General features: G+C 41.6%; 1 protein-coding gene across 2 annotated transcripts in view; it reads right to left on the minus strand.

Annotated features, from left to right (window-relative positions):
* Positions 1–18,321, minus strand: part of AOAH (acyloxyacyl hydrolase) — a 178,366-nt gene that overhangs the window by 120,094 nt on the left and 39,951 nt on the right. For both annotated transcript variants that reach the window (XM_060108349.1, XM_060108348.1), the window contains one exon: positions 17,390–17,489. In XM_060108349.1, coding sequence (XP_059964332.1) covers positions 17,390–17,489 — 100 coding nt within the window. The remainder of the gene's footprint in view (positions 1–17,389; positions 17,490–18,321) is intronic.

An 18,321-nucleotide genomic window follows, 5' to 3' on the forward strand; every position in this document is an offset into this window, starting at 1 on the left:
TTACATGGATTTCTACACACTTGTGTAGGTGCTTGGCACACAGAGCCAGAGCTCTCCCCCAACCATGTGATTATCTGCATTAAGTCATCCACCCTCCATAGGAGCTACACTTGCCATTCCCCTGAGCCTTAGTGACCTCATGAGTCATATTATCTGGCTTGTATTAAAATTTCAGGCATACTTCCTTCTTGGAAAATAGTGTGGCAATGGTGGGAAAGGTGCTGGAGTCCAGAGACCTGAACCACCAGCTCTGCTTGCAGATGGCCATGGTTAAATTATGTAACCTCGGGCTTCCCTGGGGGCGCAGTGGTTGAGAGTCCGCCTGCTGATGCAGGGGACACGGGTTTGTGCCCCGGTCTGGGAAAATCCCACATGCCGCAGAGCGGCTGGGCCCGTGAGCCATGGCCGCTGAGCCTGCACGTCCGGAGCCTGTGCTCCACAACGGGAGAGACCACAACAGTGAGAGGCCCGCGTACCGCAAAAAAAAAAAAAAAAAATTATGTAACCTCTGAGCGTCTGCTTTCTATCTGTAAAATTGGATGGAAGGACTCAAAGACATTTATTAAAGCTAAGTTTTTTGCTTGTCTTAATGACAGGCAAAGGGGGTAAATTGTAAGCAACGTGAAAATGAAGATAATCGCTCTCTCTCCTTGGTAACCTTTTCACTGTCCGCAATCTAGCGTTTAAGCCATTGTTTCTAAAGTATGAAGACCACGCTTCCATCTTCTGAAAAATTACAGCTTCAGAATGGAGGGTGCAACTGTAATCAGTGGTTGGAGAGAAAGTTGGGGAATAGATTGTGAGCTGGATATAAAACTCTCCTAGTTGGAATCTGTAATGATGTTTCTGACTCACTGAGAGCAATCACCTGAGGCATAAGCAGATTCTCCATCAACAATGAGGGGCTTGGTTCTGGAAGTACTCGTTTGATCCTGCCATTTGTTACGGTCAAATCTTTTCAGCTTCTCATTACTTTCTCCCTTTGATTGTAATGTTTCCTTATTCCAGTTTCAAATCCCCTTCAGAGTCTACTTAACACTCTCATGAGTGAATTGCAGAGGAAGCCATCACACAGGCTTACAGAGATATACGCCCTCAGCCTAGGGTCTTACAGCCCAAAGAACCATGGATATGTATATTGCATTTCTTTATTCAAGGACTTGGAAAATTCCAAGGACAACATGGCATGGCTCCCTAGCAGTCTACAAAAGGGGAGAGGTCAACCCTTTGCTTGATCATCAGAGCACACAGCAGCATATACCCATGATGGTTTTGCTCATATAAGTTTCTATCAAATAGTGGCATGTCTGGCTGGAATTTGCTGGTTTATTATTTTATCTGCATTCCACCATAACCTACAGTGGCTATTTTCCAATACATAGGATTTAGCTCTACCAAAGCCCAATTTGATTTTAATGTTCCCACATTTCCCAGCTTTATGACTTTAATAAGATTTGTGGAAAAAAATCAAATCAGTTCATGTCATTTTCTTCTTCCAGAGACCAAAAAAGGAAAAAAAAAAAAAAAAAAAAAAGGAGAGAGAGAAAGAAAGAACTGTAAAAGTAACAGAAAACACCACCACTTTTGAATGCATTCCCTGTATCACTAAATGTCTTTTCTTCATACATATTTTACCATTAGCTAAATTTCCTCCTTTTCTTCTCCTGGACCAATTCTGCACTGTGGAGCTATTAGTATCATCAGTACATTTAGTCACACTGCTTTTATCCTTTTCTATAGGAAATACCTATTTTTTTAAAAAAAGTCTTATTTTAAATAACACTATTCCCACCCCACAACTTTTCCTGACATAATTCACTGATTTTACTATAACCACCGCCACTGCCATCATCACTACATACTTAAAGAGGTTCTTCTGTGTATCAAGTTCTCTATCAAGCACTGTATATACCACATACCTACTCAGCAAGGTAGGAACGAACAGTTCTTAACCTTACTTTATAGTTGAGAAGTCTACAACCCAGTACTGTTTAAGTGAATTGTCCAAGGCTTCACGATGAATTTTGTTTCATTTTGACAGTTTCTTTGCTAGTATCTGGGCATGTGCCCAAGTTCTGCATGGCTGGACTCCATGGGCTTTTCTTATTATTTGATATTGTCCTACTCTTTAAACACATGATTTCTGGCAAATAATTGGGTTCGTCAGATAGTGGGTGTAGTTCAGTCATTGGGTTGTCTTGGGTCAAGTACTTTGTAACATACTATTCTAATTTTTTACTGTTATTCTATTTGCGTTCAGGTTCCTAGATCAGTCTTGCGTTATGTTACACAATTAATCAATTTCTTCATCTTAGTTTCCTACTGTTGCCATACAAATTACCACAAATTTAGTAGCTTAAAAACAAATTTATTCTTTTTTTTTTGGCCATGCCACTCGGCCTGTGGGATCTTTAGTTCCCTGAGTAGAGATCGAACCTGTGCCCTCTGCAGTGGAAGCACAGAGTCTTAACCACTGGACCACCAGGGAAGTCCCCACAAATTTATTCTTTTATAGCTCTGGAGGCCAGAAGTCCTAAATGAGTCTTAGGAGGCTAAAATCATGTGCCAGCAGGGCTGGTTCCCTCTGTACTTTCCAGGGAGAGAATCTGTTTCTTGCCTCTTCGGTTTCTAGCAACTGCACACATTCCTTGGCTGATGGCCTCATCACTCTGACCAATATGTCTGTTGTCACATTTTCTTCTCCCATGCTGATCCTCCTGCCTTTCTCTTATAAGGACCCTTGTGATTACATTGGCTCATCCAGATGATTCAGGATAATCTCTCCATCTATAGACCCTTAACTTAATCATGCTTGCAAAGTCTTTTTTGCCATGTAAGGTAACATTCACAGATTCTGAGGACTAGGATGTAGACCTCTTTGGGGAGGCCATTATTCTGTATACAATACTGCTCATTGAACAAATACTTATTGAGCAATTAATATATGCAGTGAAATGTGCTGGGCTCTGGGGAAGTCACAGGGAACTTGAGAAATAAATCAGCCAGATTATCTGCTTTCATGGAGCTTACATGTTAACAGAAGGGGCAGACATTAAATAATAATTCTACAGTTATTTATCTTATTGTACAACTGTTTAATTACAATTATGACAAGTTCTGGAAGCATGGAATGCCATGAAAGAAGAGGAATCCTAGAGGACCTAACTTAACTTGGGGCATCAAGGAAAACTTAGAAGAAATGACTTCTGATCTGAGCTCAGATGTGGGTGATTAATTAGGTAAGATAAGGGCCAAGAGTGGAAGCTGAGAGACCAATGATTAAAACTTTAAAACTTAGGGCTTCCCTGGTGGCACAGTGGTTGAGAGTCCGCCTGCCGATGCAGGGGACACGGGTTCGTGGCCCGGTCTGGGAAGATCCCACATGCCGCGGAGCAGCTAGGCCCGTGAGCCATGGCCACTGAGCCTGCGCATCCGGAGCCTGTGCTCCACAACAGGAGTAGGCCACAACAGTGAGAGGCCCACATACCACAAAAACAAAAATACCCATAAAACGTTAAAACTCAAAGTACCTTTTAGAACTTTTCAAATTCAATAGGGTCATTAGCTTTTCTTGAGCTAAGGGAAGAAAGCATATTATCAAGAGATATATAGTTGTCATTATTTTTTAACTTCTCAAAAGCAGGTAAGAAACATTTCCAAATTTGAATACCATGTAAGCACCTTCCTTGGAGTTATCTGATTTCTTCTACTTATCAGAAGTCAAGGGTAACTTAACATTTACATTGTTAGTACTATCCACTGAAGATTCTTGGGATCGCTAAGAGCTTAATGACCCCCAAATAAGACTTTAAATAAGTCTGAGTAGATACATTCTCCAAGATTCCAAATATAGACTTAAACCAAAATATGGCTAGCAATGTCTGTCAAATCCTTTGAAATGCTGGGAGACATGATTGAATAGAAGACTATACATCCAAGTATGGTGTTAAATGCTGTTCTAAGTTCTGTTAGAATTTTAAACCTTCAAGTCTTCAGGGAGAAATTTAATTTAGTGGTCTCTGATATTTACAGCCTTTCTGTTTCTGTGATAATTTCTTGTCTAATGAACTTGAGAGTTTTGCAGAAGCAAAATACATAAGAGGCAGACGGAATCTCATTTAGTTTTCACTTTTTTAATTATGAGAAAAGTATCATCATATCCCCCTGTCATTTTTGGCCCCTTGATCTTCTTCTATAGACCAATTTTTTTTTGCAGCCTTTGCTCTATTTTTTCTTTTTGATTTTGTAAGAGCTCTTTGAATCATGGAGAAAATAATTCATAGTGTGGCATATTATAAAAACATTTCCCAGTTTGCCATTTGTCTTTTGACTTTATGTATGCCAGGTTTTTATAAGTTAGATGTATTCATATTTCCCTTTGTGACTTTGGGCAAATTATGAATAAAATTGCTCAGGTTTTTCTTCTTTTATAGTTCCATTCTTTATGATTCAACCTTTAATTTATTTGGGATTTATTTTGCTATAAGGAATAGATAAACACCTAGCTTAAATTTTATTCCCCAGATGGCTAGTCTTTAATTCCACCCATTTACTGAATAAACCAGTGCTTTGCCACTGACTTGAAAGGCTATCTTTTTTATCAAAAACAAGAATCTCAAATGCATTTGGGTTTATTTTTAGATACTATATTCCATTCCAGTTTAAGCTTTTAAGCTGACATTTTTGTATCTAGATGGCTATATTCCCCTGTAATTTATCTCACTGCTCGTAATTTCCTGAGATGTTTAAAGAGGAACCTTAGAAATATTGTCAAGTAAACAACTCCACAACCAACAATTTACTTGAATTTTGATTTCTCATGTATAAAATTGGGAAAATGGAATAACTTCTCAATTGTGTGGGAGGATTTTAGATGATGTATGATAAGTACTTAGTGCAGCTTTTGGTATGTTATAGCCACTCAGATTGTGGTTGTCAATTGCCTTTTGTTTTTCAGCCCCTAATGTGTACCTATCATACAATAGGGGCTTAGTAAATGTATATTATGAAACTAAGAGAATGACTGTCTATGCCTTGAAAGCCTATCAGTTTTAGCCAAGGCTCTTTTCACCTTAGTACCATTTCTGGCCTCAGTTATCAGAGATATGGTTGTCTTCCAGACACAGTTATGAGTTTATTAAGTGAGGTAATTTGGAAAACTTTATTAAGTCTTCCAGAATATCAAGGTACACAAAAAATGTTCCAAAGCTGTAGGTTATTCTTTCTTGGATGTTTGTTCCCTTCAAAAATAACATTTGATTTTCTAATGATTTGCCAATTCACAGTTGAAGAATAGCCATCACTCAGGAAGGAAATTTCCTTAACCTAAAACTCTGATGATCACACAAATGCCTTCTTTCTTATTTAATAATTTGTTTTCTCTTAGGCCTGGATTTGTAAGAAAACACTCACATACTATACAGAGTTAGGGTGGAGAACAGGAGAAGAGCAAATACAAGCTGGGTAGGTTGACCAGACAACTGAAGGAGAAGAGAAGCTTATTTTTTTCTATTTAGTTCAGGTTTTGAGCTACTATTTTGCTAGAGTTGTCCATGGTAGTAGCCTTGGAGGCTCCAATATAACCATGATGACAGAGGAAGCAATTTCCTTTCCTTGCTTGACACAGAGATTCTGTTAAACTGAGAACACTTAATCATTTTTATTTTCTATGTACCTGCCACAAAAAAGCCAAGTCATAACACAGATAGGTTAAAGAAATTTACACACACACACACACACACACACACACACACACACACACACACCATGTTAAACAAAATGGAGCTCGGGATCAGAGATTACTTTTCTTGAACAAGAACAAAGGAATAATTGATGGTTACTAGAGAACAGTTTGGTTTTAAACAGTGGAGATGCTAAACTCCAATCATCTTGCCAATTCGACTTCACTGCTCATTCATTAATTCATTTTATTTTAAAAAAATCACCATTTATTGAACATATACTTGATTCCAAGAACTGTGGTAGCCTCTGAGAATATGCCTCCAAAGCTATTCAAGTTTGAGGCTCCTATTATAATGAACTCTAGGCTGTCTCAATAGGGGAATAATGCAGAGATGCATTTCTGGGAGATAACTATGGCCTTGGTCAGAGTGGAGAACTGGAAAGGACAGACTGGATGCCCATGATGAGTCATCTGGAAGATTAGTGGCAGGAAAGGCCCAAGTCTAGATAGATGGATCAATACATCTTTTTTTTAATTAAAAAATACTTTATTGGGCCTCCCTGGTGGCGCAAGTGGTTGAGAGTCCGCCTGCCGATGCAGGGGATACGGGTTCGTGCCCCGGTCTGGGAGGATCCCATATGCCACGGAGCGGCTGGGCCCGTGAGCCATGGCCGCTGAGCCTGCGCGTCCGGAGCCTGTGCTCCGCAACGGGGGAGGCCACAACAGTGAGAGGCCCGCATACCGCAAAAAAAAAAAAAAAAAAAAAAACTTTATTGTTAAAAAAATGGGATCAAGACACCTTAAGGCTTAGGTTGGGTCTGTAAAAAAGATAAAGAAGAAGATGCACTGGGAGTACAGACTCCAGCAAGTGCTGGGAAGGAATGTAGAGAGAAGGGGTATTATGAAGGCATTACTGTCCTATTTTATAGAAAGAACTGGGTTCAAATGTAAGCCCATTCATTCAATACACATTTACTGGGCACAAGTAGTGTGCCAGCCTCCTATACCCATACCAGGCAGTGGGGAGAGAGAGCTGGCTCAGGTGTAGTCCCAGCTTTACAACTCGTAGTCCAGCAGTCAGTCTCATAAGAGCCAGACACTTAAACTAATGACTAAAATGCAACACCGAAAGTGCAATGCAACACTGAAAGTGCAATGATAGCTGTTAGGACATGGTATCTTGGGGACAATGAGGAAGGGAGTCTAATCCTCACTGGAGTGGGAGCATAAGTGTCAGACGGTTTCTAGCAGAAGGTGACAACTGAGCTGGGTCTTAAAGGATGACTCAGGGAAAGGGTATATTATAGGTGCAGGGGGAAATAGAGCAAGGCTGGGAGGTGAGACCCAGCAGGATGTGATGGAAATGATAAGAAGTGTTGAGATGCTGGAGAGAAGTAGATAAGGCGGTTTCTCTAAGAACAAGGCTGGGTAGGTAGGGACAGGCTAAATAATGCAACTCAGACTTCATCCTGACCTTGATGGATGGCTCTGAGGGATTTAAGCAGGAAAGGGAACATGGTCTGACTTGAGTTTGGAAACATCACTTTGGTGCCTGGATTTGAGGATTTTAAGGCTGGAGGAAGAGATATCAGTTACAACGTTGTTGCAGTACTCCATCCTAGAAATGATAAGCCCCTGAATTAGGCAGGTGGAATTGAGGATGCAGAAGGGGGATAGACTAGAAAGAACCATTTAGGTGGGTGAAAGGTGGCTTCAAAACTGAAATATGGAATATGGGAGGGATAGCTGATGTGTGGAAAAGATAACAGTCCAGTTTCTGACATGTTATGTTCAAGGCGTCTTTGGGACCTATAAATGAGGATATGTATCTGGAAGCTGTATGTACTGGCAGAAGCTCTGAGGAAAGTCTTGAGCTTTATTTGTGAGGCTTACAAGAGCAAACATTCTGTATGTTTATGATGATCAGTCACTATTCTAAGAATTTTCACACATACTAATTTATGTAATCCTCACATTAGCCCTTGGAGGTAGGCTCTACTATATTCCCCATTTAACATATGAAGAAACACAAGGAAGTTAGGTGATATATCTCAAATCACTCAGCAAGTACACGGTGGAGCCAGGGTCACTGACGCCCTCAGGCTGGCATCTGAATCTCTGTGCTTAGCCACCAGGCTGTCCTGCCTATAATCACTCAGGGAGAAAGCCCAGAGTGAGCATTTTCTTGGCTGGGTGGGTCCTGGTGCTCAGGAAGGGAAGGGTAACCCTCAAAGGGACAGAGTAGTGCAAAGAGAACCAGAAAAGGGCAGAGAAGTTTCTCGGGAAGGGAGTGGCAAGCAGTGTCAAATGAATCAGACGATGGGTTTTTGGATTTGATGTTTAGGAGGTCATTGGTGGCCTTAAGGGGCGGTGTTTCATTAGAGTGATGGGGCTAGAGGCCAGCCTGCAGTAGCTTGAGAAGCAAATGGGAGGTGAAGAAAAGCTCTCCTCTTTTAAAAAGTTGCTGGATTCTGCTGCTGCTGCTGCTAACACTTATTAGTACTTATTATAAGCAAAGCACTGTCCTAAAACTCAATCCCCTCCCCCCTCAGACAATATACATACACACATATGTATGTATGTGTATAAATACACAGAGATCTATATTAAATTGTTAAATATTCATAACAACTGTATGAAGTCTGAGTATTATCACCATTTTACAGATGAAGAAACTGAGGCCCAGAGTGATTGAGCAACTTGCTTCAGGAGAGACAGAGATGTAGCCAGGCTTTGAGCCCAGGTGGTCTGGCTCTAAGATCTGTGCTCATAACCACCCTATTGAACTGCCCCTCAATTAGAGGCAGCAGAGAAATGTGATTGTAGCTGGAGAGGAATGGGGGTTCTGGGAGGTTTATTTTTATATTTAATTTTTGGAATGGGAGAGACCTGAGCAGGTTAATAGGTATCCTCATTTTCTTCCTTGGGTGTAGATAATTTCAGTGCAACCCTGCCCAATTAGCTTACTGTTATGAGAAAATCCATAAATAAGGAGTGAACTCTAAATGGATTATTTCTAAAACCTCCAGTTCCCTCAGCCCTTCTACGAGGCCTTATTCCCAGGGGACTGGAGACTAGAAACCCATAAACAGAGTTTGTTAATGAATCCATGAGAAAAGGGGCAGAAATCAAGGAACCAAGGATAATGCTAGGGGATAAGTGGAGACACGTGACTTTGGGTGTCTGAGAAGCTACCAAATGACAAAGAAAAGGCCAGTAGCAGGAGGAGAGACAATACTTTCAGGCTTGTTAATGGCAGCTTTCAGGCTTGAGCCAATACTTCTCACCCTTTAATGCTCATCCGAAGCTTTGTAGAAGTGCATAGGCTCACCCCAGAAATACTGAACCAGATGCACTGAGGTGGGACTCCACACATATTTCTGAAAATTGCTTCACATTCTAAAATAAGCTAAACCTTTTACACTCTGGTATATTCCATTGAGACCAGATAAAGCCTCACAAGAGAGGAAGTAAAGCACCTACTTGTTCAGAACTGCCCTTCCCATCTTAGCTTTCATTTAACAAATCTTATGAAGCACCTACACTGTGCCAGGCATTACACAGTCCTGGAAACATGATGGTGAGCAAGAAAGGCATGGTCCCTGCCCTCAAGTGCTGTGAAAGAAACAAAGTGTTATGTGAGAACACAAAGGAGACCTTCTTCAGGTGGGCGGTTCGGGGAAGGCCCCTGTGAGGAGGGGACATTTCAACAGAAAGCTGAAGGAGGAGAAGGTGCTGACCGTGCAGAGAACTGGAAGGGTTCTGGGCAAAGGGCCCAAGAACAAGGCGCTGAGACAGGCAAGGCCTGGAGTGTCACATCAACACTTACTCCACCTTGAAGACAGTCACCTCCACTCCTGCCCAGGGAGGGCCCAGCCCTTCTCTGCTGAGCTTTCTGCTCCTCTTTGCACCCGCTGTTGGAACACTTGTCTCTTCATCATAGTTTGTTTACAAGTTGGTCTCCCTGTCTAGAATCACTCTTTGCATCGCGATTGCCCACCTCATTTGCTGGAATACTGTCCTACATAATTCATTCTCTATAAATATTTGCTGCCGGAAAGAAGAAAACAGAATCATTCTGTAGAAGCTACAGGACTTTAGGCAAGTCTTTTAATCCTCTAGGTCTCCGTAGACTTATTTTTAAATAAAATGGGAGAATCATATCTGTCCTGCAGATATGTGATGGTTAAAAGAGACAGCTTACTCAGCGTGCCTCGCAGCAGGGCTGGTGCACAGTAAGTGCTCGAGAAATGTTTGCTGAGGCGTGACTGACTATGTGAGTGACGACTATATGATTTAACTGGTAATGAGAAAGCTGGGATACTTGTGCAAGGTTCTTGGAAATTAAGCTCTTCATAATATTTCATTAAAACAAAACCAGAGCTGTGTTTACTTTCTGATACTGAGGACTGGCTACTCTGAATGTGCTTCATAATTTATGCCAAACACAGGTGTGCTGATGTGAAGAGCTGCAGGTTGAGTTCAGGTTCTACTCACTAGGTATGAGACCTCGGTCAAGACCTTAAGCCTCAGATGTAAAATATGTTTGATAACTATACCTATAAAATAGAGTTTGGCCCTGTGATACTATACTAAAGTTGGAGACATCAGTATGAACTCATGTCCACACACACACACACACACACACACACACACACACACACAGATGGGTAGATTCATGGGTTACATACATACAAATATACTTTACTAAACTCTCCTCTAGGAGGATCTAGAAGCAATGTTATCCTAGTAACAACAGGCACACCCAGCAACCAGATCTCAGTTTCTAAACACCATTCTCCAATAAAAGGAACCAGGTGTCCTTCGAAAGTGGTGGATTGTAGGGTTGGGGCAGGAAAAATACAAGATGATCCTGGATCATCTGGCATTACCAGAAAGTAAGGAAATTCTAAAGAAAGAAAGGAAAGAAAGAAGGAATGAAGAAAGGAAGAAAGACAACAAGCAAAGAAAAAAAAAAGGAATGGAATGGAGCTGTGTCAAAAGGACCCAGGGCAACCCAAAAGAGCTCCCAGTGCCAAAGCTGAAAAAATCTGAGGAAGAAAATAAGTAACGTAGTACTGAATTATAACTCAAAGTATGAAATACATATATACAAGTCTACATTGACATAAATGAATAACTGAATACATAAATAGGGAAGGGGAGATATATCTTTGCAGAAGAATTCCAAATAATATACTCTCTTCTCCAGAAGGTGAGCTTAGAGCCCCCATCCTATTGAGTGTGGTTTGGACTTAGTGACCCAGTTCTAAAGAACAGAGAAAAGAAAAAGGGAAAAATAGTGACTTTCTCGTGAGGAAGCCTGGCAAACACCACCTTAACAAAGTGATCAAGGTTAACGTCCCCCTGGATGTCATGTGGGTATCAGGTACCCCTGATAAAATGTGATGAGAAGGGCACTTAACCTCTGTGGTGTTCCTTCCAAAAAAAAAGACTCTGTCTAATCAATATAGAAACATCAAACAAATCCCAATTTGAGGGACATTTAATGAACATACTTAACCAGTAATGCTGAAAACTGTCAAGGTCATGAAAAGCAAGGAAAGATTGAAAACCCATTATAGACTAGAGGAGACTAGGGAGACCCTAAATGCAACATGTGTCCTGGATTAGATCCTGGAACAGAGGAAGGACATTAGCGGAAAAACTGGTGAAATCCAAATCAAGACTGAAGTTTGGTTACTAGTCACGTACAAGGGTAATGCTGGCTTCTTTAGTTTTGACCAAGTAATGTTAAAATGTTAACATTAGGGGAAACTGAACTTGGGTGAGGGTGTACTCTCTATGGAATCTTCACAACTTTTTTGTAAACTTGAAATTATTCCAAAATAAAAATCTTATTAAAAAAAAGAAAAAGGAGTTTGGGGGCGATTAAACAGTAAAGCACATTGCAAGCTCACAGAGCTAAGCACATGATTATGAACGGAAAGGCACTGTCCATTGTACGGAAGGAAATTTAGTGATTAATGAATCTTAGAAAATGTTAAATTTCCTGTCCATCTATAATTTTTTCCTAAACCCTATTACCTCCCATTAAAAGAGACACCAGATATTTTATCTGACACTTAATGTTTAAAAAATATAAATTCCTGAGGTCAGATTGTTTATTCCTCAGCTGAACGAGAATTTGTCCTGTGTCACTTTCTCATAAAAAGTGCTAACTTTCTCCTTATGTCGGCTTCCTGGTAGTTTGATTCCAGGGAAACACGAATTCCGTGTACATGCACACACGCCCACACACTCAGCACTGGAGAGCTTCTGGTTCCTGCAGAAATCAGATTTACTGTGGGAAAAGCTGTTGCAAAGCCTGGATTGCTTTCCTAAGGCAGCAGGTCTCTTTTGCAGTCGTTTAAATGGGTTGGAGGCCCCAGGGAATTAGTAGAATCTATCTCCACTAGCGCACACATTCTGAACATAATTCTCTTGTAATGTGGATCAAAGTGGTGTGAAGTAAGTCTTGACTACGCCTTAGAGATGTTGGTAAATACGGCCCGTCCCTCCAGCTCAGGGGTGGTGAGGAAGGAGGTCGGTTCAAAGCCACAGAGTCGGCTTGGGGATCTCAGAGTTAAGGGACCCAGGAGGGAGCAGCATAAAACTGCAGAGGCTCCAGGCTGCACCGGGCCCAGTCGGGGCTCGTACATGGTAACCCTCTGATCTAAAAATGAGAGGTTTAAAGCAACAGGGCACACAGGAAGAAACCACATCCAGTTTTCAGCTGGAGAGCTGTGGTGTCAGGATGTGCTCATGCACACGCACACACACACTGGCAGCAGGCAGGGCCTTGCTTTGTGTGCAAATGAGAGGAGGAATGCTATAAATAATCCCCCCAAAGTAGCACAAAACCATCTGGGTGGTCTTTACAACACAGTCTGCAATTTCCTTTTTCCTCTCCTCTTCTCTCCCCTCCCCTCCTCTCTCCTTTCTCCTTGTCTTGTCCTCGTCTTCCCTCCACTCCGCCTAGTCCCACTCCATCCTCCTCAGGCCCGCTGAACACTGTAGACTGTTTCTTGCTTCAATTAATGATGGAAGGAGTCCGTCCTTTTTGAACGCATGGTAGAGAAGGATATGGAGATGTGACTAAAGGACTGGCGAGAAGTGGGCTGGAATTTCAGCTTTGCTGTAGATAATGAACACGGGCTCGTTGCAGTCCCTACATGCTGTCCCACCTTTCGCTTTTGGCCCCACTGAAGTCAGGCACCTGTCGCTCTGCACTGCGGGGCTTCGCCCCTGCAGGCCCCTGGAGCAGAGAGACCCCTTTGTCCCTCTACTCCATAGCATGCATTTCGCAGAGACAATGGCTTGCATCATACTACATTTTACCGGCATCTGGAACACATGAAAAGCAGGACAGTGAGGGTGCAGAGTCTTGCTTGTGAGGAACTAGCTGGCCCAGGAGCAGTGGTTTGACTCAGAATACCAATACCCCAGGGGTATCAGTGAGGCACAGAGCACAGGGGTAAGAACTTGGGCTTTAAGGACAAACAGACCCAGGGCTGAATCCTCTCCTTGCCCCTTCCTAGCTGTGTAACCTAGGCAAACTCCTTATCTTTTAGTCTCAGTTTCCTCATCTGCAAAATAAATACACCCCCAAGAGCGCTGCTAAATGAGATCACGTATGTAAAGTGCAGTGCCTGGTACATTACTCACATACCACATATGTGCCTGGCAAGATGGAGGCGACAAAGATGGGCGAGATGCAGAGCTGCTGCCTGATATATTTACATTCTAATAAGGAAATCTATGTAAACTTAATATCTCTGTGACTCCCTTTCCTCATCTATAACGTGTGGGTGACAACAATGCTTATTTCATAAGATTGAATGATTAACATACATGAAACATTTAGAAAAGTACTGGCACATTGTAGTACTCGAAAAGGTATTTCATGCTGATGGTTGAGAGGAGAGTTAACATTTTGTGGAGAGGATTAAGAGTTATTTTACAGAGAAGGTGACAATGAGATGAGCTAGAAGGATGGCCTTGGTGTTGACAGGGCATTCTGGGTAGAAGGAATGATTAAGAGGTGCAAAGGTGCAGGGCTGGGAAGGTTGAGATGGGTTCAAGGGGGAGCCAATCACTCCTTTTGGGCTACAGCATGAGCTAAACAAGGATAATAGTAGAGGTCCAGGAAGGCTTTTTGAGAATCCTAAAATGCTAAGTGAAAATGTGTACTTAATTGTGCAGGCAACATGGAGGTCATAGGCTGGGGGAAATAATATGATTAGAGGTATGCAACAGGAAAATTAGTGTGGCCATGAAGTAAGGACAATTAGAATTTCCATCAGCAATGCAAATGAGAAACTAGTGGCACTTCATTTATTCATTCAACAAATATTTCTTTGTTATGTATAAGGCACCATCCTAGACATTGGGTATACATAGATGAACAAGATAGAATCTGACCTCCTGGAGGTTATAGCCTAGTGGGAGAGACTCACAGATGATCATGCAGGTATATCATTCAAGACAAGGCAAGTTCAAAGAAAGAACCTACAGGAGCTTTGACAAGAAGAGTGTGTAAAAGAAGTCAGGGATGGCTTCCTCATCCTTCAGGCAAAGATTTTGGGGTGCACAAGATAATATCTATTTTATAGAAAGATATTTCTGGCATCCGTATGGAAAATTTATTGGAAAGAGGTCAAGAGCATATTTGGTTGAACTAGTTGGGAAGCTATAGCAGGAGTAACATCAAAAGATGATTGGGGGCCTCCCTGGTGGCGCAGTGGTTGAGAGTCCGCCTGCTGATGCAGGGGATACGGGTTCGTGCCCCGGTCTGGGAGGATCCCATATGCCGCGGAGCGGCTGGGCCCGTGAGCCATGGCCGCTGGGCCTGCGCATCCGGAGCCTGTGCTCCGCAACGGGAGAGGCCACAACAGTGAGAGGCCCACATACCGCAAAAAAAAAAAAAAAAAAAAAAAGATGATTGGGTGAAAACTTCATGCAATGATACTGTTACTTGTAATAACACAGATGACTCTCACAGACAAAAGAAACCAGACACAAAGAAGAATATACTGTATTCTTCCATTTACATGAAATTCAAGAGTAGAACTTTATATAAATGAACTAATCTGTGGTGGTAGATTTCAGAGTAGTGGCTGTATTGGGGGTGGTTATTGACTGGAAGGGTCATGAGGAAGGCTCTGGCAGGCTGGAAATTATATCTGTATCCTTACTACTAATTCACACCTGCTTTGTAGGTGTAATTTGTGTGCCATGGGAATGAAAAGTAGGTCTGATATGTACCATTTAAAAAAATGCATACTCAAAATGTAATGTTAAGGGGGAAGAGTAGGATAAAAATTTGTACATATAACATTATCATAACTCTCAAAGAAATTAATATAATTTATGCAAAAATTAAAAGGAAAATATCCAATATTTTAATATTGGTTATTTCTGGTGGTGGGATTTCAGTTGACTACTGTGAAGAGATACCCCGAGGGGATTTTCAAGAAACACTGACACAAAGGTTGAGAGACCAACCAACCTCTCTGAGCAAAGGACAGGGATGTGAATCCCAGTTCTGGTCTTTCTCAGGGGAGTGACTTCCAGCAAGTTCTGTAACCTTTTTAACCCTCAGCTTCCTCAGTCTTAGAAAAGGGGTCATAATGGTGCTTCCACGCTGGGGCTATTTGGGGGACTAGACAGGATGAAGAGTAAGCACAGTGAATGCTCAGTAAATATCAGTTATTGCTATTAAAGGAAACTGTGGAGGCAGAAGAGGATGAAGCTGTCCACATTTGCACCAACTGTCCCTCTTTTCTGGGTCCTCCGTAGAGATGGAGGCTGGCAATGGGATTTGAGGAGGAGGGTGGAGGGACCAGGGAGCACGCCCAGCTGGGGTGGAAGCTGAACATTTCTGAGATGAAATCCTCCGACTTCCTCCCAGCCAGAAAGGATGGTCGAAATGTTCCCAAGTTGGGAATTGAAAAGGGGGTGGTGACGGGAGGACAAGGAAATGCTATTTCGAGTATAAATTCTACATAGTATAAAAATAAAGAATGTCATTTTAAATGGGATAGTTTAAAGTTGAACATTTTGTGACTACGTATAGCTGTGAGTGTGAAAATATATAAAATGATGTTATTTAAGGAAATCACAAAAACCCATATCACTTGCCTTTGTACATAGAGACACGTTACTTCTGTACATTATCAAACAGTGAATATTATTATATTCGCATGCTATTTGAATACATGGAAAAAAATTTTTAATTAAAATTAACTCTTCTAGAAATCAGTGGAGACCACATCTTCTCTGGTAGAATTAAGGGAAATTTAACTGGCGCTTAGTCAATCATCGAGGTAGCATGAAATGCACATGTACCCCCAGTATTTGCATCTCTTCCTGCTCAAGGAGACAGCCTTATGATATTTAATATTACCAGTAACCCAAATCATGTTCATTGGTTAGGCCAAAAAGTGTTAAAATGACTTTATTTCAATAAGAATAAAAAGGAAATTACAAATAAAACAGAAGCCTGTTGTATATATAGAAAGACTATAATTCTGAGAAAGGGGGCATAGAATTTTATTTTATTTTTTTATTTTACTTATTTTGTTTTATTTTATTTTATAGGAAGTTTCTGAAAATCATTATTTTGAGGCCTAACCAGATCTAATATCATACTCTCATTCATAGCATGAGCAGGAAATTGTGTCCACATTTGTCTCTTTCCATCTGCATTCCAATTCAGAATTGTCAGGACCTCCCTGGTGGTCCAGTGGTTAAGAATCTGTCTTGTAATGAAGGGGATGCCGGTTCAATCCCTGGTCAGGGAACTAAGGTCCCACATGCCGCAGGGCAACTAAGCCCACACACCGCAACTACGGAGCCCACATGCCACAACTAGAGAGCCCTCGCACCGCAACTAACGAGCCTGTGTGCCACAACTAGAGAGAAGTCCATGCACTGCAATGAAGAGCCCACACGCTGCAATGAAAGATCCCATGAGCCACAACTAAGACCCGATGCAGCCAAAAAATAAATACATAAATAAATATTTTTAAAATAAATAAATAAATAAATAATTGTCCAACATGATATAATGCACACATGGTATTCTGAAGAGCTACCTCTGAATAATAATGATATTGGTAATAATTATATTAGCTACCATTTTTATTAATATTTATTTATGCAGTAGGTATTGTGCTAAGCATTTTATATATATTAGTTCACCTACTTCCCCCAACAAATCTATGAAGGAGGTATTTTAGGTATTTTGTTAGACCAATTTTATGGGTGAGAACAATAAAGCTTAGACTAGGGGGAACAACTGCCCAAGTTTTCCCAGGATGTGGGACTTCCAAGTGCTTATACCAGGAAAGTCCTGGGCAAACTGCATGAGTTGGTCACTCTATAAAAGTAACTTGCTTGATTTTTAAGGGGTAGAGAGGGATTTAACTTCTTCTCACCTTGGCTGGTCAGATTTCCTATGTACTGCCAGCCCAGCTCTAGATTACAGTCTAAAATAAATAGCAAATACATTCTTCGGTGGCATGGGGGAGGGATCTAAGTTGAAGTTTGGGAATATTATTCCAGGCGATGTAATGGAAAATGTCATTTTTCCGGTCCCTGTCCCCAGACCACTGAGCCAGTGAAGCTGAATCTCCCTTTACCAGATTTCCAAAGGGCTTGCATATCACCATAATCTGACATTCAGAATGAAAAAGCACTCACCTTGGGAAGGGGATAGAGGTGACACAAGGGTTGGCCAGGGTCCTGTTTACAAAACTCCAGGGTGTGACACACCACATCAGCATTCACATCCGCTCTGAGCCTGGAGGGAAATAGGGCAAAACAAAGGATATTTAAAAGCTCGCAGGCATTAGGAAACAAAAGCTATTTCAAAAGAAGGTCAACTCCCAGAATGAATTCTAGTATGTATGGCCTTTGAGCCCAGTTCCATGCAGCTGCTGGATCATAACGATTTCCTGCCACTTGCTCTCTCCTACTTTTAGAATAAGGTCCTGGGGGTGGGGAGAGAGGACTCACAGCACTGAGCTGTGAGCCGGCCTCTCACATGGGCACTGTGATGCTTTTCAGGAGAAGCCGCAAATAAAACTGAGAAAGGAAAAATGGACAGGGGTGTAATTTCATGGGAACAACATTATTTTTATTTATTTATTTATTTATTTAATTTATTTTTGGCTGTGTTGGCTCTTTGTTGATGCGTGCAGGCTTTCTCTAGTTGAGACGATTGGGGGCTACTCTTCGTTGTGGTGCGTGGGCTTCTCATTGCTGTGGCTTCTCTTGTTGCAGAGCACGAGCTCTAGGTGCATGGGCTTCAGTAGTTGTGGCACGTGGGCTCAGCAGTTGTGGCACACGGGCTTAGTTGCCCAGAGGCATGTGGGACCCTCCCAGACCAGGGCTCGAACCCGTGTCCCCTGCATTGGCAGGCAGACTCTCAACCACTGCACCACCAGGGAAGCCCTAGAACAACATTTTAATGTTTGCTGAGCCTTACAGCAAAAAATCTTTGATATAGCCTTAAACACCTAAAATTATTTTCTTAGATGTAATCCAAATCACCTCTTTTCCTTTTAAAGTAAATATATTTATCTTTGACTTTTTCCCCTGAGTATGGTGTAAGGATAGTGCTCTTCAAACAT

Source organism: Mesoplodon densirostris, chromosome 9, assembly GCF_025265405.1.
Source record: "Mesoplodon densirostris isolate mMesDen1 chromosome 9, mMesDen1 primary haplotype, whole genome shotgun sequence".
Lineage (NCBI taxonomy): Eukaryota > Metazoa > Chordata > Mammalia > Artiodactyla > Ziphiidae > Mesoplodon > Mesoplodon densirostris.